The 25,128-nt window shown below is 48.2% G+C and overlaps 1 protein-coding gene and 1 non-coding gene across 2 annotated transcripts in view; both read left to right on the top strand.

The window, feature by feature from the left end:
• The window catches only part of UXS1 (UDP-glucuronate decarboxylase 1), a 56,607-nt gene extending 41,717 nt beyond the window's left edge, over window positions 1-14,890 (top strand). The window contains exons 9-15 of the mRNA XM_052647924.1: window positions 1,529-1,650; window positions 4,727-4,846; window positions 5,318-5,361; window positions 8,739-8,799; window positions 10,399-10,456; window positions 12,057-12,160; window positions 14,149-14,890. Coding sequence (XP_052503884.1) covers window positions 1,529-1,650; window positions 4,727-4,846; window positions 5,318-5,361; window positions 8,739-8,799; window positions 10,399-10,456; window positions 12,057-12,160; window positions 14,149-14,280 — 641 coding nt within the window. The 3' untranslated portion in view covers window positions 14,281-14,890. The remainder of the gene's footprint in view (window positions 1-1,528; window positions 1,651-4,726; window positions 4,847-5,317; window positions 5,362-8,738; window positions 8,800-10,398; window positions 10,457-12,056; window positions 12,161-14,148) is intronic.
• An 84-nt stretch (window positions 14,891-14,974) lies between these two features.
• On the top strand, window positions 14,975-15,086 carry LOC128057120 (U5 spliceosomal RNA). The gene has a single exon (XR_008200294.1). It is a non-coding gene; the product is annotated as a U5 spliceosomal RNA (small nuclear RNA).
• The last annotated feature ends 10,042 nt before the right edge of the window (window positions 15,087-25,128 follow it).

The raw sequence follows: 25,128 nt of genomic DNA on the forward strand, positions 1-25,128 counted from the left end.
TCACAGCAGGAGGGAAAAGGGACCAGTGAGTCTAGACTTGTTTCCAAAAGGCCCTCCCAGCTGTTCCTCTCAGGGCAGCGACCAGGGGGTTCCCTCCTCCGGGTGGGATGAGCCTTCTGCTGCTGCTGCAGGACCTCCCCCACCAGGACTGGGTTATGTCACCTTGCCAACAAGCAGCAGCCACTTAAAAATCCGCAGAAGTGTCTTTGCTCCAGAGGCACCTCAGGAGTCAGATCACGGAGGTTTTGCTGGTTCAGCCAGAGGGTTTGCTCTTCAGTGAAAGCAGCCTCACCCCGCACCCCCTCCACTCTCCAAACCCCGAAAGCTCAGGGATTAGGAGACAGATGGTGGGGAGACAAATGTGTGCTGGTTGCCTCCGCTGTTTTAGGGGAGCTTCTGAGAGAGCCTTAAGTAGGCGGAGCTAGAAAACCCTGGCGCCTGCTTTGCCCTCCCCGCCCTAAACCTTGAGGATATGAGTGTTCAGACGGGGCTGAGGGCCCCGTCCACTCAGGGGCTCCTGCCCACCCTTGCCCGCAGGCGCAGGGTTCTGGAGAACCAGTTAGCGGATGCAGCAGAAGCCAGATGCTAATGCACTCTGATTTTCTCCAGGTGTTGCTGTCACTGCCAGGAAGTGAGAGGGCAATGTGGGAAGAGATGCCTTTTAAAAAAATAAGGGAACCAAGTGAAAAAAATCATAGAAGCTGCAGTTCTGATGACGCAGCTCTGCTCTTTGCCTCCCCTGGCAAGGCAGAACACCCCCACAACTCTGACGTCCAGGCAGCGCCCTCCTCCCACCAGCTCCAGGAAGGGGCATTGAGAGGTGGGGACCTTGTGTCCCTGTGCTTCCCGCCTCTGGACTCTGCAGAGCTTGGCAGGTCCCCACGTGGTACCAGGAGGCCCTTTGTAGCATGTGTCCCAGAGGCAGCGAGGCTGTGTCCTTGTTCCTGTCTCAATGCCCTGATGGTCCCTATCCTTCCCTGGACGTCTTTTCCACCACCCCCTACTACCCTCACTTAGCATCTCGCCTCTGACGTCAGCTTGTGAGTGATGTTAGGGTGACTCTCAGAGGTCCCCGGGTCTGCTCCAGCAGTGGTGCCTGCAGGCAACCCCGTCTGGTCTGCCGGCCCCCATGCTGAAGGGGGGACGGGTTTTAGATCATGTGTCCCTACACCCTCACTGTTGTAGTAGCAAAGCGGCTTTGTGAGGGGGTAAAGCTGGCACCCACTCTGAACCTCTGGCATTTCCGCTCCACCGGTGCCAGCCGAGGAGCAGGTGTCTGTGCCCACCCTTTTCTGTTGGTCCTCTGCAGCATTCAGGGCCTCTCTGTGGGTGTCCAGCCTGCCACACCCTTAGCAGAAATCCCAAATCCCCTCTGATAGGTGTCTTTCCAGGTGAGATGCTTATCCTGGTCTTTCCCAAACTCCCTTTTGCATCATCGTTATCTACTGTCTGTAAAACATGTGAACTTGAACAAAGGGAGGTTCTGAAAGCGCTTCCTCTTCCACCACCATCCCCCGCTCTCCCGCAGACCCTGAAGTCCACCCACAAACCGAGGATTACTGGGGCCACGTGAATCCCATAGGACCCCGAGCCTGCTATGACGAAGGGAAGCGAGTCGCCGAGACCATGTGCTATGCCTACATGAAGCAGGTATCGGGGGCTGGTGGTGTAGACAGGTCACTGCTGGATCGAGTACAGTTGACCGTGGTTGACCCTGTCCAGGGACGGGTTCGGGTTCCCCACTGTCGTAAATTAACAGTGCTGTCAGCAGCCTTTCCCATGTCTCTTTTAAAAAATGATTCCTGGGGATGAAGCCTTGGGTTTTGAAGACCCCAGCATGGCTGGATGAGCTTTATGACTAACCGCCCATCAGCAGTTAATATTAAGTGCTTCACTTTTCCCAAGGCCTCTGGGTTGGTGGACACTTTTTTTTTTTTAACTTTTTACTTCTCTTTCTGTTATCTAGTGGGTATACTTCATTTTTGCTTTCATGTGGGCATCTTCAGGGATTGTTATGCACCCTCTGAGTCCCTGCCTCCTTAGTCACCCCGTGCTGCGGCCTGCCCACGGATCTTTCCGTGTTATGGATTTGCTGACTCCCAGCTGAGGAGTGGGGGTCTGGGTTCCCACCTGGCTTCCCGTTGTCTGCCCTGGGCCGTGAGCTGTTGCTCACAGGCCGTGTCCCGACCCACCTGAAGGCTATGCAGACACCAAAGAGATGTCCAGGCCATCCGTTGTGCTTGATCAGTTCTGGGGTCCTCACTGACATACTCTTTACTGGAGGGACATATAGGTGGATGACTGTGGCCAGTTGTTTTCAGGGCAGGCCTCTGTGACAGGGAGGCCTCTCTCTCTCGGACTGAGAGACAAGACCTCTGAGACTGAGAGCTCTGAGGACTGAGAGACTAGCAGGCGTCCATCCTGGGAGCAGCCTTGGATTGAGGGTTCATCATCCTGGCCCATTTGGAGCTCAGTTGACCATGGGCTTTGTGCAAGGTGGGGTGGGCGCTTCCTGGGTACCCAGTGCCAAGAACTCAGGGCTGGGCTGGGAGGCCCTGAACACTTGTTTCTTTTTGAGGGGGGGTGCAGTTACCAGAGCCTTTTTTCCCTTATATTTTTAACGTTTACACGTGTTGAAGACCCACAGAACAACCTTGTGCTGATGTAGGTATTTACATTTTTCTGCATATTTCATATTTCTTGGCAGAACTAATCACTTTCAAAGTTTCTCTGGGGCAATTGACTTGTATTATTCATTTATTTTAATCAGTTTTAGAAAAGACATACCTATATCATCTTTTTTTAAAATTGGAGTATAATTGCTTTACAGTCTTGCGTTGGTTTCTGCCGTACGGTAACGTGAATCAGCCTTATGTGTACATGTATCCCCTCCCTCTTGAGGCTCTCTCACCTCACCTCACCACCCGCCCCACCCCTCCAGGCCATCGCAGAGCACTGAGCTGAGCCCCCTGTGCTGGACAGCAGCTCCCCGCTGGCCGTCTGTTTTACAGGGTAGTGTAGTTATGTCACTGCCACCTGTATCATTTTTGAGCCCAGAGTATTTTGACACCAAAAGTTAAACCGGTCTCTCCCAGGAACAGCCTCCGTGTATTGGTGCCTAAGAACACTAACTCGAGTGCGTGAGGGGACATAATTACACTTTACTGTGTGGTAAGTTTGCAGACTGCAGGCTGTTTTCTTTTGTGCTCAGTCTGTGGGAGTATTTCTTGGCTTTTCGGAGCTAAAGATGGTGCACAAATAGGTCATTTTTGTTGAACTTTCAGTTTTTGTTAAAAAATTAGTAGTGTAACTTAATGTTGTAAGTGTACATATTAAGAGATGAGCTCATAATAACTAAGGGTATTTAGTAGCAGCATAGCCAGCATTTATTGAGCACTGACTGTATGCCAGGACCTGTGGCCCACACACAGGTCTTGAGTGAGTCACACTCTCTTGAAAATCTGTACAGTAATGTACCCACTGGGAGTCCTTTGGGTGGTGGCCCTCAGAAGGTGTCACTCACTGCCCAACGCATCTGCTGCAGATGCCGCCTGCCAGGGCTGCCCACCGAGAACCCGAGCAGATGATGGTGCCTGTGTGCAGAAGTCACGTGGCAGTCAGGGTGACAGTGGGCATCCCCCTGGGGACAGTGTGCAGACTGATCCCTGTCTTGGTGTCCGGTCTAGGAGTTGCCCGTGGACACAGGCTCAGCAGTTTTTGTGACACTGGGGTCTGGGCCAACAGTGCCAAGTAACTTGTGGGTTCTGGTCAGCACACTTGCCCCAGGACTTGTGTCTGCCCAGGTGAGCAGTGCGTCCCAGCTGTCTGGAAGTGCCCCCCTGCAAGGCCTGCCCTGTGGGCTTGGGGGCATGTGTGGGTCCCCACTCTCCACAGCCCTCACCTGCTCCTGGTGGGGGGGGCCCTTCAGTCCAGGAGACACATGTCTGTTGTCTGGTGGGTTGCTCTAAGAGTTCACTGTTTCAGAGTAGGTGATAGAAACAATTATCACTGACAAAGCAGCCTGTGAAATTAATAGTTTGCAGAAGGCTTTGGGGGTTTAAAAAATACATACTTTCCTGATTACATGTTTGAAAGTGTGTTTTCCCCAATTACAGAAGTAATAGATGTTTATTGTAATGAAAATAGAAATGTTGGAAACAACGTGCAGAAGAGAGTGAAGGTTGTGCAATCTCACCACGTGGGACTCCCATTGCTGTGATCAGTGTTAAGCGTGTATCTTCCCAGGCATTGAGCTGATCGCCTGTATCAGGTGCTAGGTGGTCTGTTTTTTCACTAAACAGATGAGTTTTTCAGCAGAAGAGGGGATGTAGGTACAATGTGGTCCTTTCCCAGGACAAAGTGCTGTCTTACTTTCCTTCAAATCAGCTATTAAACATTCACTGACATTTAAATCTCTGTTGAGTGATGAATTTACACAAAACTATGTGAAAGAGATTGGGAAAGAGATGCATAGCATGATGCTTGTTGAGAAAATAGATACTTATTTCCTGGGGCAAAAAATGTACACCCATCATTTCTTCTTGCCCCGATTAACTGCCTCGGGTTTCTGCAGTGTGTTCACACCAGGGGCTCCTGTGAGTTTGGGGTGACTCTGCAGACTCCAGGCTTAATTACAGAGCACACACATCCCGTGTGTGCAGGGCAAGACCCCTGTATCCAGAAGGAGCAGCCACGAGGCATGGGGCTCACGTTCTCTCTGTTGCAGGAGGGCGTGGAAGTGCGTGTGGCCAGGATCTTCAACACCTTCGGGCCCCGAATGCACATGAATGATGGCCGGGTGGTCAGCAACTTCATCCTGCAGGCTCTGCAGGGGGAGCCGCTCACAGTGCGTGGCCAGCAGGCGGGCGTGGGGATGTTGTCTGGGGGGGGGCTCGGAGTAAGGGCGTCCCATCCAGGGGAGCTGGCCCTGAGTCCCATGTCCCTGCTGCCCTCGAAGGGAGGGAGGGAGCCTTTGGGAGCTGTGACTGAGGACGCGCTCAGGTCACCCTGTCCCCAGCCACAGACACCCTGGTGCCTTGGGCGCAGGGTCTGCCTGTGAAGACCCCTCTACATGCTTTTGGCCCCTCCCCCTGGGAGGGGTGTCTCTGTACTCAGGGCCCCTCAAGGTGCCTCTGGGGGAGGTTCCAGGTCTGGTGGAGGCCTTCCCACAGTAGGACCCTGGGGTGTCATCCATGGGGGCTGGACCCTCTCCCACGTGACCTGGCAGGGCCTGGAGCCGCAGCCTCTGGATCCCGAGGGCATCAGGGTTGAGGTCCCTGTCTGCAGTTTCAGGACCCTTACTGTCATCTCTCCGCAGGTGTACGGATCTGGATCGCAGACGAGGGCCTTCCAGTACGTCAGGTAAGACTCCAGGCGCAGCTCCCATCTGAGCTGCTCCGCCCTGGGCGGGACTGACTGCTCTGCTCCTCCGTGGGTGCCTGGGATCTCTGTGAGCGGAGGTCAGACATGCTGGTCCCTTGCTGCCCCCTAGTGTCTGGTCGGCAGACCCACCGGCCCTGCCGGCCACCCGGGGGCTCCAGGTCAGCCCAGTGAGGCGCTGGCCTCTGCATCCAGCAGGCTCGCAGATGCTGGAATCAGACCCTGTGGACACGGCCTCCTGGGTGGACGAGATCGTCTTCATTGAGGGAAAGATAAGGCTGAGTGTCATATTGTCAAGGAATGTGCTGTCAAAACTACACGCAGTTAAAGGCATTTTTAATAACTTTGTTGAATTATCTCACAGGTAATATTTACATTTTCTCGGTCATCCTCCTAAATCTAGCTTTTTTGTCAGCCAGTTTGGTTGGTGACGAGTTTTACAGTGCAATCTAGGTTCTAAGAGTTACTGTGTGAGCAGTTACATCTTCCAGACTGTTCTCCCACGTGCCAGGAGGTGGTGAGTCCTGCATCGTTCTGTGGTGTCCTGAATCACTGGGCACATGCTAGTTGTGTGTTTTGGTACCTTGTGCACTAGGAAACGCCATTCCTGGTGCCCTGTGGCCACCCCGGGGGTGTTGTCAGGGGAAGTGGAGGCAGGTAGCCACCAGCCCCACCCCGGCCCAGGGAGTCACCCTAACTTTTGCCTGGCTTAAAAGAGAGAAAAAATTAAACATGTAACCACTGTAGATTTTTTTTTTTTCCCATGCAAGTGTTTGTGAGTTTTCACGTTTAGTCCAGAGGAACGTTGTGAGTAAATGTATATAATGAGCAGTGTTTTTTTCTCACACCTGTTAGTATGTTGGCCAGGAGGGCAAAGTGCCTGAGACCATCTTGTCACTGGCCCACTTTGTTGCCCAAATATTCTAAGAAGGGATTTGAGCACAACCTAGCAGCCTGTTTCCAGGTCAGGGCACTTGACCCCAGAGCCATGCACGCTGAGGGAATGGGCGAGGTCCGTGTCAGTGTGGGGACTGCTGGGGAGAGGGGTGTGTCTGCATCAGATACCACCTGCTTTAGTGAAACATCTCCATCCCACCCCCCCACCCCTCTGCGCACTTCTCAGGGATCTTGGCATCTTAGTCACATTGAATCTCCTCCAACAGCCTCATCAAGGCTCCCAGACTCCTCCAGCCATACCACCTCATGGAATATTCCAGAGTGTGTACAGTAAACAAGACATCAATCAAAACACATTCTTATTTCAAAGGCATCAATCAGATATGAAATCATGTAAAGTAGCCTCTCAGATGCTTTTTTTTTGCTGATGGTTAAAGTCTTTTAAGCATCACTTGATACGTGGGTTGCATTCTGTCCCAGCCAGGACAGGACACGCCTTGCTGCCCACCCTGCACAGCCCATGTGCCCCTTACTGACCAGACACCAGTGTCTGGTGTTTTAGAGACCTTGATGCGGTCACTGGAGTGTTGCTGGGGACCTTCTGGGCAGAATGTCTCTTCATGGGGCTTTGCTGTCTGCTGGTCTTGCTTCTGGGGTCACTGGGCCCTGATACATGAGGCTTCCCCGACCTCCCCAAACTTGGGGAACGAGGTTCCCTGGCCTCCACTCTACCTTGTTCAAGGCTTGGCCAAGATGGTCAGCTCACCAGGGCTAGGCTGTTTTAAATAAGCTAGTTTATAGAAACTGAGACTCTTCTACTTCACAGTTACTAATCAAAAGGCACAGTGTCGGGACCTTGCATTGCTGAACTAAGTTACCCATTTCCAAAATCCACGGTTTCCTTGAAACAGCATGGCACAGTCTCTGAGTGACTGTTGGGGTCTCAGGGTGGCCTGTGCGCCGATGTCCTGTCCTGTCTGTGCCTGGTGCTCTTGTAGGCAGATTGCATCCTCACCCTATCACAGAGGCAATGCAGTGTTGTCTTAAAAAGTAGCTTTGTCAGAATGACACTTTAAAAGAACTTCAGGTTAAATGGGTATGATCTATGCAACTCTGACCTTAGAAGTGGACGGTTTGTTGCATAAAAGATGCATGCCTCATCTCCACCTCCACCGAATGATTACATGATGCTATCACCTTCCAGCTTAGTATGGGGACCACTCCCCCTCCATTTCAGTGTTAAAAACCCATGGATGCTACTGAACAGCAGCTTTCAATTTCATTCCAAATAGGCAGAGATGTGTGTCCTCAGAGGGGGAGTTGGGATATGGTCATTACCGCCATAGTGATGGAGGGGCCTGTGTTCGTTTCTAGGAGAGAGGAAACATCCTGGGTCACCGAGTGTCTGTCTGCATCTGTGCTTGATCTGCAAGAGCAGAGTGGACTTCAGGCATGTTCCCAAAACACCCACTGGTTGTAAACAAGATCCTAGAAAATCGTGTTTGCTAAATAGCAACCCCCTCCCCCCGATTTTTTTTCCCCTTGATTTAAAGCAAAGGGGAAAATGAAGATGTTCTTTCGGAGGTGAGCACAGTAAAGTGCTCCTTACTGGTTGTGATGGAGGAGGAAGGAGAGGCTCCCGGTGGCTGCGTGTGCAGAACCCCCACAACCTCATCAGAAACACAGCTTGGGGAGTGCCTTAGCCTGTGCTTACGTAGCACTGAGGTGTCATTTTTACAAAGGCACCTTTTTTTTTTTTTGACAAAACCACTCTTTAATGGTTCTATAAATAAGAAGCAAACCTTGGTAAGGGGAAGTTTGTCTCCTCACAGTCCGCATCATGGCCCAGTCGCTCACGGTCCATTGGCAGCATCTAGACACCCCGACTGTCCCCTCTGGGAGCCGAGGGCTCTGGGGTGGAGGTGAGGCCCAGAGCGCCAGGGAACTTGTTTTAACGCTCAGGGTTGTCTGCTTTATCTGACTTTTCAGTATAGGACTCACATACTGGAGTGTTTTTTTTTGTTTTTGTTTTTTTTTTTTCCGCAGAGGAGCTTGTTTTTTCTTGTTTTTTTTTTTAAATCATCTGCTTTTCCGTATGGGCCAACTACCTGGGTTCACGTTAAACATCGTCTTTCCTCAGAAACTTGCATAAACACCATCTCTTTTGGATGTGTGTCTACTTTTACTTTTTAATTGTTAAACAGTTTCAGAAATACACAGCGTAGGGGACTCAGCCCCATCTCTCAGCACCCATCCTGTCCAGTCATCTGCCTACACCTGCCCACAGAAGGCAGCTCCCTAACACTACCTTGTCTCCTAGAATACTTGAGCATCCTCCACGCCCTCTATCATGCAGGATTTTATTCTGATGTCCCATCTCTCCTCCCGGGAGGCGGCCTGTGTCTGATGCACCACACCTGTGGGCATCAGCGGGCACCTGAGTGGCCTCCCCTCTTTTCCAGTGACCTGGTGAATGGCCTTGTGGCACTCATGAACAGCAACGTCAGCAGCCCCGTCAACCTGGTGAGTCCATCCCCACTGCCCACTTAGCAGTCCAGTTCCTGCTGTGGTTCACTTGCTGTCAGCAAGCTTAGCCCATGCGCCTGTTTACCACTTAACCAGCACTAGAGGAAAAATCACAGAACAGAATGAAACAGGAGTCTGCCAAGATGTAAGGTGTCTGCAACGGAAGGATGAACCGCATAATAAATACTAACCCGACTCCATCCACCTGGAGGCCAGGTCCTGGAGCTCACAAAGCCTCTTCTGGTTGTGGGGGTGTTAGTATGTCTTTTCTCCATCATGTATCGTGCAGTCGTGTTGTCCAGTCATTCAGTCATGTCTGACTCTTTGTGACCCCGTGGACTGTACGTGCCAGGCTTCCCTGTCCTTTACTGTCTCCCAGAGTTTGCTCAAACTCATGTCCATTGAGTCAGTGATGTCATCCAACCATGTCCTCTGTCATCCCCTTCTTTTACCGCAGCTAGTCTTTATAAAGCTCGCTTTCCAGGGACATAGAAAGTGAAGGATTAGGACGGTTTCCCTCCCTTGTCAGGGCTGCGGGTGGCCCAGACCTGCCTTAGGCAGCTTTATGTCTGGCTTCCTGTAGCCCCAAACACTCCTGGAAGGGTTGGGAGGTGGTTTATCCTGCTGTCTCCTCCAGCCTTTCACCCCTTATGCCAGAGGATATGCTTCTCTACAGAGCAGCTCATGTTTGGTTCTTGCTGGCAGAAAATCTCCATGTATTTATGGTACGAGGGGCTTCCCCAGTGGCTCAGTGGTAAAGAACCTGCCTGCTAATTCAGGAGATGCTGGTTCAATCCCTGATTTGGGAATGTCTCCTAGAGAAGGAAATAACCACCCACTCCAGCATTCTTGCTTGCAGAATCCCATGGACAGAGGAGCCTGGTGGGCTGCAGTCCAGGATTCGCAAAGAGTCGGACATGAGTTAGCAGTTAAACCAAAAAAACCGTGCCTGCCTCTGTCATCTTCTTGCTTCAGAGGAAATTAGGAGATTGAGAACAAAGAGTACTTAGGACATTCATTTGCCAGACTTCATGGTGGTCTGTCATGATGGGATGAGCAGGACTAGGAACGGAAGGAGCTAAGGCTGCTAGAAGGTATAGGGGAGGAAGAGAAGGAGAAAATGATTTTCCTCAAATCCCCCCAGAAGTCAGCTCACCTTCAGCCACGTCCTGTCTCTCCTGCTGGCTGCCCGCAGCCCACATCTCTGAATACCTTTTGTTTCTGGGCTTTGTGTCTGAGCTCAGGGGTCTTCACTACTGAGGTGGTGAGCATGGTGCCCCATCAGGGTATCGAGTGTCCCGCGGGAACCTGCTGGCAGAACCAGGCTTTCCTGCCTAGCAACACTGCTGTTACGGAACCTTTGCTCCTGGACACCATCCTGTACCTGGACCAGGGAACGTGTCCCCATTAGCTGGCCCCGACCAAGGCCAAGGTGGGGACAGGCATAGTGTAGCCCCCAGCTGTGCTGTGCCTCCTGCGGAACCTTCATGGAGGTGGGAGTCCAGTGACTTCGTGAGCCTGCAGGTACCCCAGAGGACGTGAGTGGTGGCATCCTGTTGCATCGACACTGCTAACCAGAGACCCTCTCCTCCTCAGGGGAACCCAGAAGAACACACCATCCTAGAATTTGCTCAGCTCATCAAAAACCTCGTTGGTGAGTAGAACAGGGCCTCCCTGAGTGAAGCTGGCCTGTCAGTTAGTAACACCTTGTCTGGACAGTGCATGGTTAACACTCGCTGACTGAATTGGATGGGAAGCAGAACTGGGTCAGGAGCGCCCCACTGTTTTGAGATGCTTTAAGTAATGGAAAGATGAAGGGGAAGGGGCTGGCTTGGGTCCCTGTGGTGACATCAGGTCTTTGTGTAGTGGGAATGTCCAGTTGTCCCCAGTGCCTGAGATGTGACATGGTCAGCATTTCTGCACCGGTGGCCGCTGACTGGTGCCACATGCTGGCCATGACGAGCACAGGACTGCAGGGAGCAGGAGGGCAGCGCTGGCCTGTGTGCTCCTGACAGAGTCTGGTGGCCAGCTTTAGGTTCCATGTGCAGGCCTGGCCGAGCGGGCAGGCGGTGTGGATGCTGGGAGTGGCTCCAGAGAGGGTGTGCTCTTAAGCCACGAGCAGTTTGTGTATTTCCAGCTGTCCGTGGGCTGCTGGTGTCCACGGGCTGTGCCCTTTGTCACAGGTATCCTGGGGCTCACAGGAGCCTGTCTCAGGAGAGTCTGCTTCCCACAGTCGATCAGGAAATCAGAGTTTCAGACACAACCAGATTGGAATGGGTTTGGCTAAACTGCTTGAGCAAGATGTGGGCCTGGACAGTCGGACAGGACAGGGGATAGTCTTCCTAAGACAGAAATCTCAGTAGCCTGTGTTTACAGTCTTCCCTGGTGTCTCCACTGGGGGTCTGTCCACCCTTCCCCAGTGGGGAAGCTCACCTTGGACCCCGGGCCCTGGCACCCTGAGTGAGGCCCTTCAGCCAGCAGCTGCATCACCATCTTGTGAGAAACGCAGACCCACAGACCTGCCCACGTGTCCCGGAGCAGAGCCTGCACGTGACCAGATCTTCAGAGTCGTGCTCACGCTGAAGTGGAGAAGTTTGTCTAAATCCCAGGAGGATGGCTGTGTGACACACAGCCCCAAACACCAGTGGCTTCAGACAGCAGCTGTTTTATTCACTCCAGATTCTGGAGTGGGAACTCCCTCTGCAGGCCTGGCCAACGGTCGCTGGGATGGCTTCATTCCGCTGGCTGGCAGGGTGTGGGCCCAGCAAGGAAGCTGGACCGGCCAGGCTCCCGTCCTTCTGCATGTGGTCTGTCCAGGGTGGCTGGACATCTTTGTGTAGGCTCAGGGTGGCTCTTGCAGGGTGTCGGTGGGCAGGCCCATGTAAGGTGTTGGCCAGGGCTGGCCCACGTTCACTCCCCTGCATGCTGCTCATTAGGCGGCCTGACTGCAGGCGAGGGGCTCTGGTAGGGTGTTCATGCCTGGAGGATGGCTTGTCGGCGCATCTGGAGTGTGGGCAGTGGGTACACGGCCATGTTGGCTGAGGGTGGTGGTCAGTGTGGGGCCTGCCCACTCACCCACCTCAGGGTGGCTCAGGCCTGTGGAGTCAGAACGAGAGGACTTGGACACATCACACCGTCTGCATCTGTGTTCCTGTGCAGGTGGTACTTGACTTGCATCTGTGTTCCTGTGCAGGTATATAAAAATCACACCTCAGTGGTTCCTGATTCTGTTTTTTTTTTCTTCTTAAATTCAGGCAGTGGGAGTGAAATTCAGTTTCTTTCTGAAGCCCAGGATGACCCCCAGAAAAGGAAACCGGACATCAAGAAAGCAAAGCTGATGCTGGGGTGGGAGCCAGTGGTAAGACGGGGTCGGGGCTATTGCTGCCCCCTGGAGAAGGCCTTTCCCCATGTTTATCCTTTACGGGCACTGCCGAGTGGGGTGGCCCTGGCAGGGTCCTCTCCAGGCCTGTGTCCTTCCTCCTCCCTTACGGGTTGTGACCTGGACTCTTGGGGCATCTGCCATCAAGGGTCTCATTTCGCTGGCTTCACTTGAAAAGCCTCACTGAGGGGGCGACAGTGCAGCCTTAGAACTGAGTAGCCCTGCAGGGTCTGGCCGTCCATTCAGCCAGGGTATCATGGGTGAGAGGGGCCAACTTGGTGTCCGTTACCTGTCTGACCTCATCCAAGGTCAAGCAGGATGGGCAAATGAGAAGCCAAAGCCTGCAAACTGCAGACCTCCCAGCTTTTCCTGCCCTCTTAAAGGCCTTCGGCCTCCCAGTGTGGCTCCCCAAGCCAGGAATGCTGTGCCCTTGACCTGGTGTCCCCAGGTTCCAGAGGCTGACTCCCACCCCCCATGGCATGGGCCCCCCTCAACCAGAATGACTGCCCCCCTGGGGCGAGGGTCCCCCAGGCTGACTGCCTACCTCCTGGGGCGTGGGTCCCCTGTCCCACTGGCTGACTGGCCCAACTGGACTGACTACACCCTGTCGGCTAAATGCCCCTTCCTGAGATGAAGGTCCCACAGTCGCCAGGCTGACGGCCCACCACCTTGCAGCCTGGGTCCTCCCCGGGCTGACTGCCCCTTCCTGGGATGAGAATCCCCTGTCCCCCGACCCTGGGAATGACTGCCCCCATCCTGGGACCTGGGTCCTCCACCCCTCTTGGGGATGACTGCTCCCCTCCTTGGGCAGATGTCTTCTTCCTGCCCCGGGGCAAAGGTCTCCTTCCCGCCCCAGGGCAAAGCTCTCCTTGTCTCCTCCTGGTAGGCTGCCCCCCTCCCTGGGACATGGGTTGTCCCCCCGGGACTCAGTGCCCCATCTCTGAGGAGTGCATACCCCCAGGCTGACTGCCTCCCTCCTCGGGTGAAGGTCCCCATGTCCTCCCACGCTGACTGCCCCTCTCTTGGGGCATGGGCCCCTCATCTCCCCGGGTTCACTGAGTCCACCTGGGGTTGGGTCCCCTTCTCCCCCTGAGCTGACTGGCCCCCTTAGGGTTGTGGTCCCTCTATCCCCCAGGCTGACTGTCCTACCAGGGCTCACTGCTCTCCTTTCTGGGCCTGGGTCCCCCTCCCCACCCCCTTTCCGCCCAGTTAACTGCCCCCCTCCTGGGCTGTGAGTCCTCTCTGGGCTGACTGGTCCTCTCCTTGGGGTCTGGGTTCTCCCCAGGCTCACTGCCCCCCACCCGGAGCGTGTGTTCATCTGTCCCCACCGGGTTGGTTGCCCCCCCTCCCTGGGGGTGGGTCCCTTGCCCCTTGAGCAGACTGCCCTCCTCCTGGGGCGAGGGTCCCCCGTTGCCCGGGCTGACTGTCCTCCAGGTTCTCCAGGTGGGCTGCCCTTGGGCTGCTGCTTTCCTGTCCTTCGTGGTGTCTGCACGACGTGGGCACCTGCTGTGATTCCTGCTCCGTGTTTGCTCTGGCGGCCTCCACATTATGAGGCTGCCCAGTGGTTGTCCCGGGTCCCTGTGTGGAGGGTGAAGAGTCCCCAGGGGTGAAGGTGCATATGGTTTCGATTCCCTGGGAGTGACAGAGCAAAGGGTGTCAAGTTTCCGGGGTGGGGGGGAGGTGGCTGTGACAGAGCAGAGGGTGTCAGGTCCCCGGAGGAGTGGGTGATGATGCAGAGGCTTTCGGGTCCCATGGGGGTGGTGACAGAGCAGAAGGTGTCAGGTCCCCAGGGGTGAAGGTCCAGAGGGTGGGTGTCCCCAGCCGAGTCAGGTGTGTGGCTCTTACCTGGCTGCCTTCCTGACCATCTTCCTCCGTGAAGACTCCTGAGAAGGAGAAGGGCACACCTGGTGGTGTAGTGCACCATGCAGGCGGGGGCTGCCCCTCATCCTCACCCTCTCTTTAAACAGGTCCCGCTGGAGGAAGGGCTAAACAAAGCCATCCACTACTTCCGGAAGGAACTTGAGTACCAGGCAAATAACCAGTACATCCCCAAACCAAAGCCGGCAAGGATAAAAAAAGGACGGACACGCCATAACTGAAAACCTCGCCTTTCGGGACCGTAGATGCCCTATTTCACACTTGACAGGATGTATTTTTTTTTTTAAAGAAAGACTAACTAAAACAGGTGTCATGAAGAAAAAAACTGGAATTCATACTGAAGCTTGCTTTAAGAAATGGATGTGCCTAAAAACTCCCCTAAAAAAACTGCAGATTTTGCCTTGCACTTTTTAAAATCTTTTTATGTAAAATAGCGTCGATGCATCTCTGCATATTTTCAAGTTTTTTATCTTGCTGTGAGAGCCTATGTCGTGACTGTCGTCGACAGTTTTATTTACTGGTTTCTTTGTGAAGCTGAAAAGGAACATTAAATGAGGTGAAAATGCCGATTTATTTATGAAGTGGGTACTTATAAATGAGACGTTATTCTATGCATAGAGGAGAAAAAGCAGACCAGCAGTAATGTCAGGTGGGTGGCATACTGCATTAATTCTCAGGCAGAGAAAAGAATTCTGCTCGAGAGCCTTGTGATGTTTCTTCTAATGCAGAATTTTTCCAAGGTCTAGTTTTTAGTTGCAAACTTGACTTTGAAATGTTTCTGTTTGTTATCACGATCAAGGATATTTGAAATCACTACTGTGTTGTGCTGCATATGGGGTTGGGGTGGGTGGGACAAAATTAATATTCTTGGTTAACAGTTGTTAAATATGCTATTTTAATAAAATATTGAAACTCATACTCTGGTTTCTCTTCAGACCATATAAATCTTCTGCCTTTTACTAATTTTTCTAAGAGGAACAATTCTGAGTGTGTACCCAATTTTTTGAGGCCTTGCTCTTGCAAGGCTCAAAAAAAAAAAAAAAGAAATTTAAGCTCACTTTAACAGTTGGTTTTCTACTTTGCATGGTGCATCTTTGAATGTTAAGAAAAATATTAGAGAATTTAAAGATTGAATGGCTACAAAAAATAATGGTGGATTTGATTTTAAAGAAAGTTCTGTAAACATCCAGGTTGGTATAATATGTAAGGTGGTGCATGGATGTGGGCTGAAACTATGCATACAGTGTTCTCTGCTGTGTGTACCAAGGTTAGCATCACTGTGTATCCTTCTCTGGGAGCACAGACCAGATGGAGAAAAGGAAGTGCCATTACCGACCTGTGCTGTAGAAACTGAGAGCTTCCACTTTCACTAAGAATTCTTTCAAAGTTTAGTGTTCAGTTTTTCTCAGTTCCTATTATAACAAATGGAAGAACACGTAGATAGTTAAAGCAACACAATTTTGAGTCAGTTGGTGCTGCGTGGTGGTGGCATATCCTGCACGGACATCAAAGGGATCAAAGCACGACTCAGGGGGCACTGTGCTTGTTTCCATACTTACCAGGGTGACCTGGGCTTGTCTGTCCTTCAGAATCTCCTGGGGATGTATTTTTTAATCAGACCTGTTTTTCCAGTCAGAATCTCTGGGCTCACAGAGAGGCTGTGGTACTGTTGTATTTGTCATGCAGAGTAGGAGTGTTATGGTGTGAGAGGGAGAGGACTGAGGATAGCATCTTATATTCAGTTGTCATTATTTTGGCCTGAACTGAGTGACACACCTTTTTTGGGGAACTACTGGTAGTGCCCGGGGTCACCAAGGAAAGCACACAGACATGGAGCTCCATGGTGCTCGGCTGTGTAGTGCGTTTGGGAGAACCCCAAAGCCCCAGGCTCCAGAATTCTCTCACCTTGTTTATGGCTAATATCTAGAACTCTTCTGAGATTAATTCCTTCAACTTTCTTCCCCATGATTTTCATGGAATATGTTCAAAGAACAAGGGACAGAAAGGGGGAGCTGAAAAAAATGTTCCAAGAAAAAGGGCTGACAGTTTCCTGGCTTTGGCAAAGCCACGTAAAGGCTCAGATTCAAAATGCTGATGAGCATAAGATAAAACCAAAGGAGTCCACACCAAGACCTCACAGTAAGACTCAAAACTAGAGCTGGAGGAAAAGAACCTAAAAATGGGCCAGAGAGAAGACTCGTTTCCTCCAGGTGGTGATGTCTGAACACAGAATGGCAGCAAGTTCCTCAGAAACCAGGGGACCTGGAAGTGAGTGGCACGTTTCTCGTGGACTGAAAGAACTGTCATTCCAGAGTTCTAGTGAAAATATCCTTTAGAAAGGGAGGGGAAATGAGACATTCTCAGAGGTAAAACAAGTTTTCACCAGCAGACCTGCCCTAGAAGTATGACTAAAGAAAAGCTCTCTCAACAAGAAGGAAACAATAAGGTGGGACCTTGAGACATCAGAAAGGAAGAGCACGGAAAGGAAAACGGGTAAATGGAATAGGTTTTCTTTCTCTTCTCAAGTTTTCTGGGTTACCTTTGATGGTTGAAGCAAAAATTGTAACAGTTTTGTGGTTTTCAATGTATGGAGATACAAAAGATCCCAAATAGCCAGAGCAATCTTGAGAAAGAAAAATGAAGTTGGAGGAACCAGGCACTCTAACTTCGCACTATACTACAAAGCTACAAAGTAATCAAAACAGTATGGTACAAAAGCAGAAATATAGATCAATGGAACAGGATAAAAAGCCCAGAAATAAACCCATGCACCTATGGTCAATTAATCTATGACGAATGAGGCAAGAATATACAATGAAGAGTCTCTTCAATAAACGGTGCTGGAAAAACTGGACAGCTATATGTAAAAAATGAAATTAGAATACTCTAACACAAAAAATGGATTAAAGATCTAAATGTGACACTGGGTATTGATAAAACTCTTAGAGGAAAACATAGGCAGAACACTCTGATGTAAATTGCAACAGTATCTTTTTTGATTCCTCTTCTAGAGTGATAGAAATAACAAAACTAAATAAATGGAACCTAATTAAATTCAAAAGCTCTGCACAGCAAAGGAAACCATAAACAAGATGAAAAGCCATCCAACAGAATGCCAGAGACTATTTGCAAATGATGTAACTGACAAAGGATTAATCTCCAAAATTTACAAACAGCTCATATGGCTCAAAAAAATAAATAAAGATTTAGGCAAAAGACTTGAAAGTTGCTCAGTCATGTCCATCTCTTTGCACCCTCATGGACTGTTGCCACCAGCCTCTTCTGTCCATGGAATTCTCCAGGTCAGAATCCTGGAGTGGGTTGCCATTTCCTTCTCCAGGGGATCTTCCCAACCCAGGTCTCCCACACTGTAGGTAAATTACTATCTGAGCCACCAGAGAAGCACCATCAAAAAAGAGGCAAAAGACCTGAGGAGACATTTTTCCAAGAAGACATACTTAGAGCCAAGAGGCACATGAAAAGATGCCCAACCCTGCTAATTATTAGAGAAATGTGAATAAAAACTATTATCACCTCACATCAATCAGAATGGCTGTCATGAAAAAGTCTGCAAATAATATGAACTCCATACACAAAAATAAGCTCAGAATTATTAAAAACCTAAATGTGAGACCAAACACTAAAACTTCTAGAGGAAAATATAGGCAGAACACTCTGACATTAATCACAGCAACATCATTTTCAGTCCATCTCATAGAAAAATAAAACAAATGGGACTTACTTAAATGCTTTTGCCCAGCAAAGGAAATAATAAAACGTCCACAGATTGGGAGAAAATATTTGCAAATGATGTGACTGAAAAAGGATTAGTCTCCAGAATTTACAAACAGCTCATGATGCTTAACATCATCAAAACAACCCACTCAAAAATGGACAGAAAACCTAAAGAGGCATTTCTCCAAAGAGGACAGACATACAGATGGCCATGAGGCACATGAAAAGGTGTTGACATCGCTAATTACTGGAGAAATGCAAACATAACTGCAATAAGATAGCACCTCACACCAGCCAGGATGGCTGTCATCAAAAAAGCCACAAACAAATGCTGGAGAAGAAGGGAGGCCCCCTACACTGCTGAGAATGCAAATAGGTGCAGCCACTATGGAGAATAGTAGGGCGGTTCTGTAGAAAACTGAAAGTCGAGCTAACATACCCTGCAGTTCCACTCCTGGGATATATCCAGAGAGAAACATGATCTGAAAGGATACACATACCCCAGTGTTCGTTACAGCACTGTTTACATTAGCTGAGACATGGAAGCAGCCTGAATGTCCATCAACAGAGCGATGGATAAAGAAGTGGTACACATACACAATGGAATGCTACTCAGCCATTAAAAGAGTGAAACTGCTATTTGCAGCAACATGGATGGACCTAGAGAGTCATACTGAGTGAAGTAAGCACAGAAGGAGGAGTAGTGTATGACATCTCTTATATTTAGAACCTAGAGGTGATTCAAATGAACTTACTGTAAAAACAGAAAGACTTACAGACTCGGAACTTAGGGTTGCTGCGGGGGAAGGGTAGGGGAAGAGAGAGGGAGTTTGAGATGGGCATGTGCACATTGCTGTACTTAAAATGGATAACCAACAAGGATCTACTGTACAGCACAGGGAACTCGGCTCAATGTTATGTGGCATCCTGGATTGGGGGTGAGTTTGCAGGAGAATTGATACCTGTATATGTACGGCTGAGGCCCTTCGCTGTTCACCTGAAGCTATCACGACACTGTTAATCAGCTATACCCCAATACAAAATAGAAAGTTTAAAGTCTGGAACAAAGAAAAAGTCTACCAATAATAAATGGTGGAGAGGATGTGGAGAAAAGGGAACCCTCCTACACTGTTGTTAGTAATGTAAATAGGTGTGCAACCACTATGGAGAACAGTAAGGAGATTCCTTAAGAAACTAAAAACAGAGCTACCATATCACCCAGCAAATCCCACTCCTGGGCAAACCCAGAGAAAAACACGATTCAAAAGGACATATGCAACCCTATGTTCATTGCAGCACTGTTTACAATAGTGAAGACATGGAAGCACCCTAAATATTCATCAACAGCGGATGCATAAAGAAGATGTGGTCCAAAGTGTACATGGGAATACTACTCAGTCATTAAAAGAATGAAACAATGCCATTTACAGCAACATGGATGGACCTAGATTGTTGTACTAAGTAAAGCAAGTTAAGACAAATATCATATACTATTGCTTATATGGGGAATCAAAAAAAAGGATACAAATGAAATTATTTACAAAACAGAAACTTACAGTTACCAAGAGGAAATAGTGGGCAGGAGGGATAGATCAACATGTACACACTGCTATGTTTAAAATAGACAACAAGGACCTACTGGATAGCATAGGGAACTTTGTTCAACAATCTGCAAAAAACTAAATGGCAATGAAAAAGAATAAAAACATGTATATGTACAACAGAATCACCTTGCTGTACACCTGAAACTAACAATATTGTTAATCAACTACAATATAAAATAAAATTTTTTAAATGTGAAACTGAGCTCAGATGATAGGAGACTCAGGTTTGATCCCTGGGTTGGGAAGATTCCCTGGAGAATTCCATGGACAGAGGAGCCTGGTGGGCTACAGTCCATGGGGTTGAAAAGAGTTGGACATGACTGAACAACTCAGATTTTCACTTCACTTTCACAACTATGCTATCTACGGGGCTTTGAAAATATGAAATTCAGACTTCTTACAAAATGACAGAAGCCATGAATAATCAAGATTAGGAATGAAACAAGGAATACACAAACATCAGAAGGATTCTACACAGATTTGACAGCATGTATGAAATAGGCCAACTGTTGGCCAAGTGCAAACTCTCCCAGCTTGTGCTCATTCAGTCGTGTCTGACTCTGCGATCGCATGGGCTATAGCCTGCCAGGCTCCTCTGCCCATGGAATTGCCCAGGCAAGAGCGCTGGAGTGTGTTGCCATTTCCTCCTTCAGGGATCTTCCCAACCCAGGGATCAAGCCCACGTCTCCTGTGTCTTCGGCACTGGCAGGTGGATTCTTAACCACTAGCGCCACCTAGGAAGCCAGATGAGGTTGCCGTGACATGACATTCAGATGTAAGGAGGAAATGGTGAGGGTAGTGTTTCTTTATTCCCAGAGCAGAGCCGTGTCTGAGTCACCTGGCTGACTAGTAGGAGGGTCACTGAGGGGCAATTCATCACATTCCTCATCCCTAGCTCCCTTGATCCAGTGGCAAAAGGTGGAGTCTGTCTGCTGTCAGTGTGGGAGTACTGCTCAGTGGTGTTCCTGGAAGCATCTGGGCTTTACTAATGGACACTCCACGCGTTCCCTTCCACAGTGCCTGGCTGCTTCTCAGCAAAAAGGGGAAGGAACTAGAAATCCAAAAATAGGATGAAAGAGTTTCATTAATAGCAATAAAAATCCAACCCTGAGTTGGCATCAGATGCTCACCACACAATGTGGGTAGCAGAGTACATTCCATGCCTTTTTAGATTATATATATATATGTATAATATATATACATGTATGTTATGTATATATGATGATGAAGATGTTATTCATTCTTTGTGACCCCATGGACTGTATGCTCCTCTGTCCATGGGATTTCCAGGCGAGAATCCTGGAGTGGGTTGCCATTCCTTTCTCTTCTCCAGGGGATCGTCCTGAACCTGGGATTGAACTGGGTCTCTGCATTGCAGACAGATTCTTTACCATCTGAGCTGCCAAGGAAGTCCATATTTATATATAATATATTATACATTATGTAATTATATATTAATAATAATCTTAAAAGACACAGCCTTTTAGAAACAGATACAATCTTCACCAGAGAGTAAAAAATAAACACCACCACAGTTGGCCTAAAAGCAACCATCAATTAAGAAAGCGGTAAAGCTCAACAAGACTCTTCAGAGTCCCTTGGACTGCAAGGAGATCAGCCCTGGGATTTCTTTGGAGGGAATGATGCTGAAGCTGAAACTCCAGTACTTTGGCCACCTCATACGAAGAGTTGACTCACTGGAAAAGACTCTGATGCTGGAAGGGATTGGGGGCAGGAGGAGAAGGGGATGACAGAGGATGAGATGGCTAGATAGCATCACTGACTCGATGGACATGAGTCTGAGTGAACTCCGGGATTTGGTGATGGACAGGAAGGCCTGGCGTGCTGCGATTCATGGGATCGCAAAGAGTCAGACACGACTGAGCAACTGAACTGAACTGAACTGAAAGCTCAACAACATTTCCTTAATACCAATAGTAAATAAATCAACCTATTGCTCAATTACTGGACTAATCTTTTAAATAATAGAAGCAATAGTGTTAATGAGTAACAAGAAGTATTTCTCCTTGCCTAAGTTTATATCATCAACTATTATTATTTAACAATAAATAAACATAACTTAGCATTACACGGGGCTTCCATGGTATCTCAGATGGTTAAGAATCCACCTTGCCAATGCAGGAGACCCAGGTTTGATCCCTGAGTCAGGAAGCTCCCCTGGAGAAGGGAATAGCAACCCACTCCAGTATTCTTGCCTGGAGACTTCCATGGACAGAGGAGCTTCAGGGCTACAGTCTACAGGGTCCCAAAGTGTCAGACTTGACTGAGCAACTTAACACTTTCACTTCTCCAGCATTAAATTATTTATGAACCATACTGTTAACCCAACACAGGTATGCCCCAAGGAAAGCTTAAAAAGAGTGAAAGGAGCTCTGCAATCACAAACCCCATCTATTTGTCAAAAACATGACCTCTATTAACAGCATAAGTAGTATTGGAGACACTGTCTGCCCAGTGACAATTGTTCAATGGCCAGAGTATCCTGACTGTCCAAAGGTAACAAAACCATTTGTTCTCTAAATAAGGACTCTAAAAAATGTGTCCATTTATATAATGGCCAACAAAGGTTTTACTGTCTCCTGCTTTTCATCTGTGAAATTGATCTTTTCGTGAACATGTGGGAATAAACAAATAAAATCCCATGGAGCTATAATTCGTTAACCCAAAAATTCAAGATTAAGCCATCAAGGGATACTAAAACTATGTGCTCTGTGATAAGTCGCTTTCGTCGTGTTCAGACTCTGCAACCCCACGGACTGCAGCCCACCAGGTTCCTCTGTCCATGGAATTCTCCAGGCAAAAATACTGGAGTGGGTTGCCATGCCCTCCTCCAGGGCATCTTCCCGACCCAGGGATCGAACCCACATCTCTTATGTCTCCTGCGTTGGCAGTTAGGGTCTTTACCACCAGTGCCACCTGGGAAGCCCTACTCTAATATAAAATGACGGTGAAAAACGGAAAAGGTAAAAAAAAAAAAAGTGGGGCATGAAGAAATGCTGCTGCCTTGTGGCCGTGTTGTGTAACTACAACTATAAAAGCTGTGTTGACAGGGTACTCGCAATACAGGTACAGGGTATTCATAAGGTCCACGGGGTTCTAAGTAACAACTGATCTCCGGGACCTTCCTGCTGCTGCTGCTAAGTCACTTCAGTTGTGTCCAACTCTGTGTGACCCCATAGACGGCAGCCCACCAGGCTCCCCCGTCCCTGGGATTCTCCAGGCAAGAACACTGGAGTGGGATGCGGTGGTCATTAAAAAAGAATTCATAACTGGATGAAAGTGAAAGTGAAGTAGCTCAGTCGTGTCTGACTCTTTGCGACCCCATGGACTGTAGCCTACAGGCTCCTCCGTCCATGGGATTTTCCAGGCAAGAATACTGGAGTGGGTTGCCATTTCCTTCTCCAGGAGATCTTCCCGACCCAGGGATTGAACCCAGGTCTCCCACATTGTAGGCAGACGCTTTACCATCTGAGCCACCAGGGAAGTCACCTGGTAGACCATCACAAAACCAATTTTAATAGGTATCTTTAACTCACATTTTAAAAAATCACATGAAAAGATGTCAACAATGCTAAATATTAGGGAATTGCATTCGATCCTGCAATGAGGTATCACCTCACACTGATCAGATCAGATGAAATAACACCAGTCAGATCAGAATAAAACTATACAGGTTAATAATTTTGGTGGGGGTGACCTTGGAGAACAAAAATCCGCCGAGTGAGTTTAAAGCCTAGACTTACCGGTCAAATCACATTATCACTTATTGATCCAAAAATGGGTCAGCAGAACAAGTTACCCTAGGTATAACAGCACAGGCCTATTCTAGAGTCCATACTGACAATAGGCTGTCTGACCTCTGTGTTGAATCAGGGCACCCCAATGGTGTGACCACTATTAAACTTTCATTTGTGTGATGATTAAAGTCCTATGTGATCTGAATTCAGACTGGTATAATCCAGGTTGGTTTCTATATTATATATTTCTCCCAGTAGGAAAGGACAAGAGAAATAAAGACAACTTCAAACAAGCACCTTAAAAATAACCAGTGATCTCATCTTAATTAATAAGCATAAAATCTTACCCAAGAACAGGGTTTAATTAAGGTGACAGAGGCTGGTAACTGTGTAAAACTGAAACCTTTATAACCAGAGATTCAAATCCTCTCCTTGACAAAATGTTCATAATTAATATTTTAATACTTACAGTCCCTGTCCTTTTAGCCATAGCATTCTTAACACTAGTCAAACGGAAAGTTTTAGGTTAGATTCATTTTGAAAAGGCCCAAATGTCATAGGACCACATGGTTTACTTCAACCCATTGCCAATGCAGTCAAGCACTTCATTAAAGAACCATTATCACCAGCCACATCCTCAGTCTCTATATTCATTTTAGCACCAATTCTAGCCTAAGTTAGCCCAGACCTTTGAATCCCCTACCTACCTATACCTGACTCTCTCGCTGACATAGACTTAGAAGTCCTATTTATACCAGCCACACCAAGTTTAGGTGTGTATTCTACTGTATGATCTGGAAGGGCCTCCAACTCACATATGCACCAACTGGAGCCTTATGAGCATAACACAGACAGTCTCATATGGAGTAACACTAGCAATCATTCTCCTGTCAGTCTTTCTAATAAATGGGTCCTTGACCCTTTACGCCCTCATCATCACCCAAGAACAACTGTGACTAATTTTTCCATCATGACCCCTAGTCATAATATGACCCATCTCCACTTCACCAGAAACCAGCCGAGCCCCATTCGATCTAATAGAAGGGGAATCTGAACTCGTACCAGGCTTTAATGTAGAATATGCAACAGGCCTATTTGCCTTATTATTCACAGCAGAATATGCAGATACTATTATAGTAGGTATTTTCACAACAGTCTTATTCTTATGAACATTCCACAACCCACGTGTGCCAGCATTGCATACAATTTATTCTGTTGTTAGGTCACTATTATTAACAATATTCCTTCCTATAAATTTGAGCATCTTACCCCCGACTCTGGTATGACCAACTAATACATTTACTCTGAAAAAATTCCCTACCCCTAACACTAGCCCTATGCATATGACATGTTTCGTTATCCATTATATTATCAAGTATTCCCTCACAAACATAAGAAATACATCTGATAAAGGAGTTACTTTGATAGAGTAAATAATAGCAGTTTAAATCCTTTTATTTCTAGAGTTACAGGAATTGAAACTACCCCAAAGAATCCAGAATTCTTGGTGCTACCACATTACACTACCTTTTATAAGTAAGTTCAGCTAATTAAGCTATCGGGCCCATACCCCTATTGAAAATGTTGATTTATACTCTTCCTGTACTAATAAACCCCATCATTTCTATTATCATTTTATCAACCATTATTTCAGAAACTATAATCATTATTAGTTTCCACTGACTACTCATCTGAATTGACTTTGAAATAAATATATTGGCCATTATTCCTATTGTGATACAAAATTTTTAACACACAAGTCATAGAAGCTAAAATATTTCTTAACACAACCTGCCAAATCACTATTACTTATCATAGCTGCTATCATTAACTTATTATTCTCCAGTCAATGAACTATTACAAAAATGTTTAACCCAATAGCATGAATAATAACAACAATGGGCCTTATTGGGGCTTCCCAGATGGCACTATTGGTAAAGAACCTGCCTGCCAGTGCAGGAGAATTAAGAGA

Source organism: Budorcas taxicolor, chromosome 11 (genome assembly GCF_023091745.1).
Source record: "Budorcas taxicolor isolate Tak-1 chromosome 11, Takin1.1, whole genome shotgun sequence".
NCBI lineage: Eukaryota > Metazoa > Chordata > Mammalia > Artiodactyla > Bovidae > Budorcas > Budorcas taxicolor.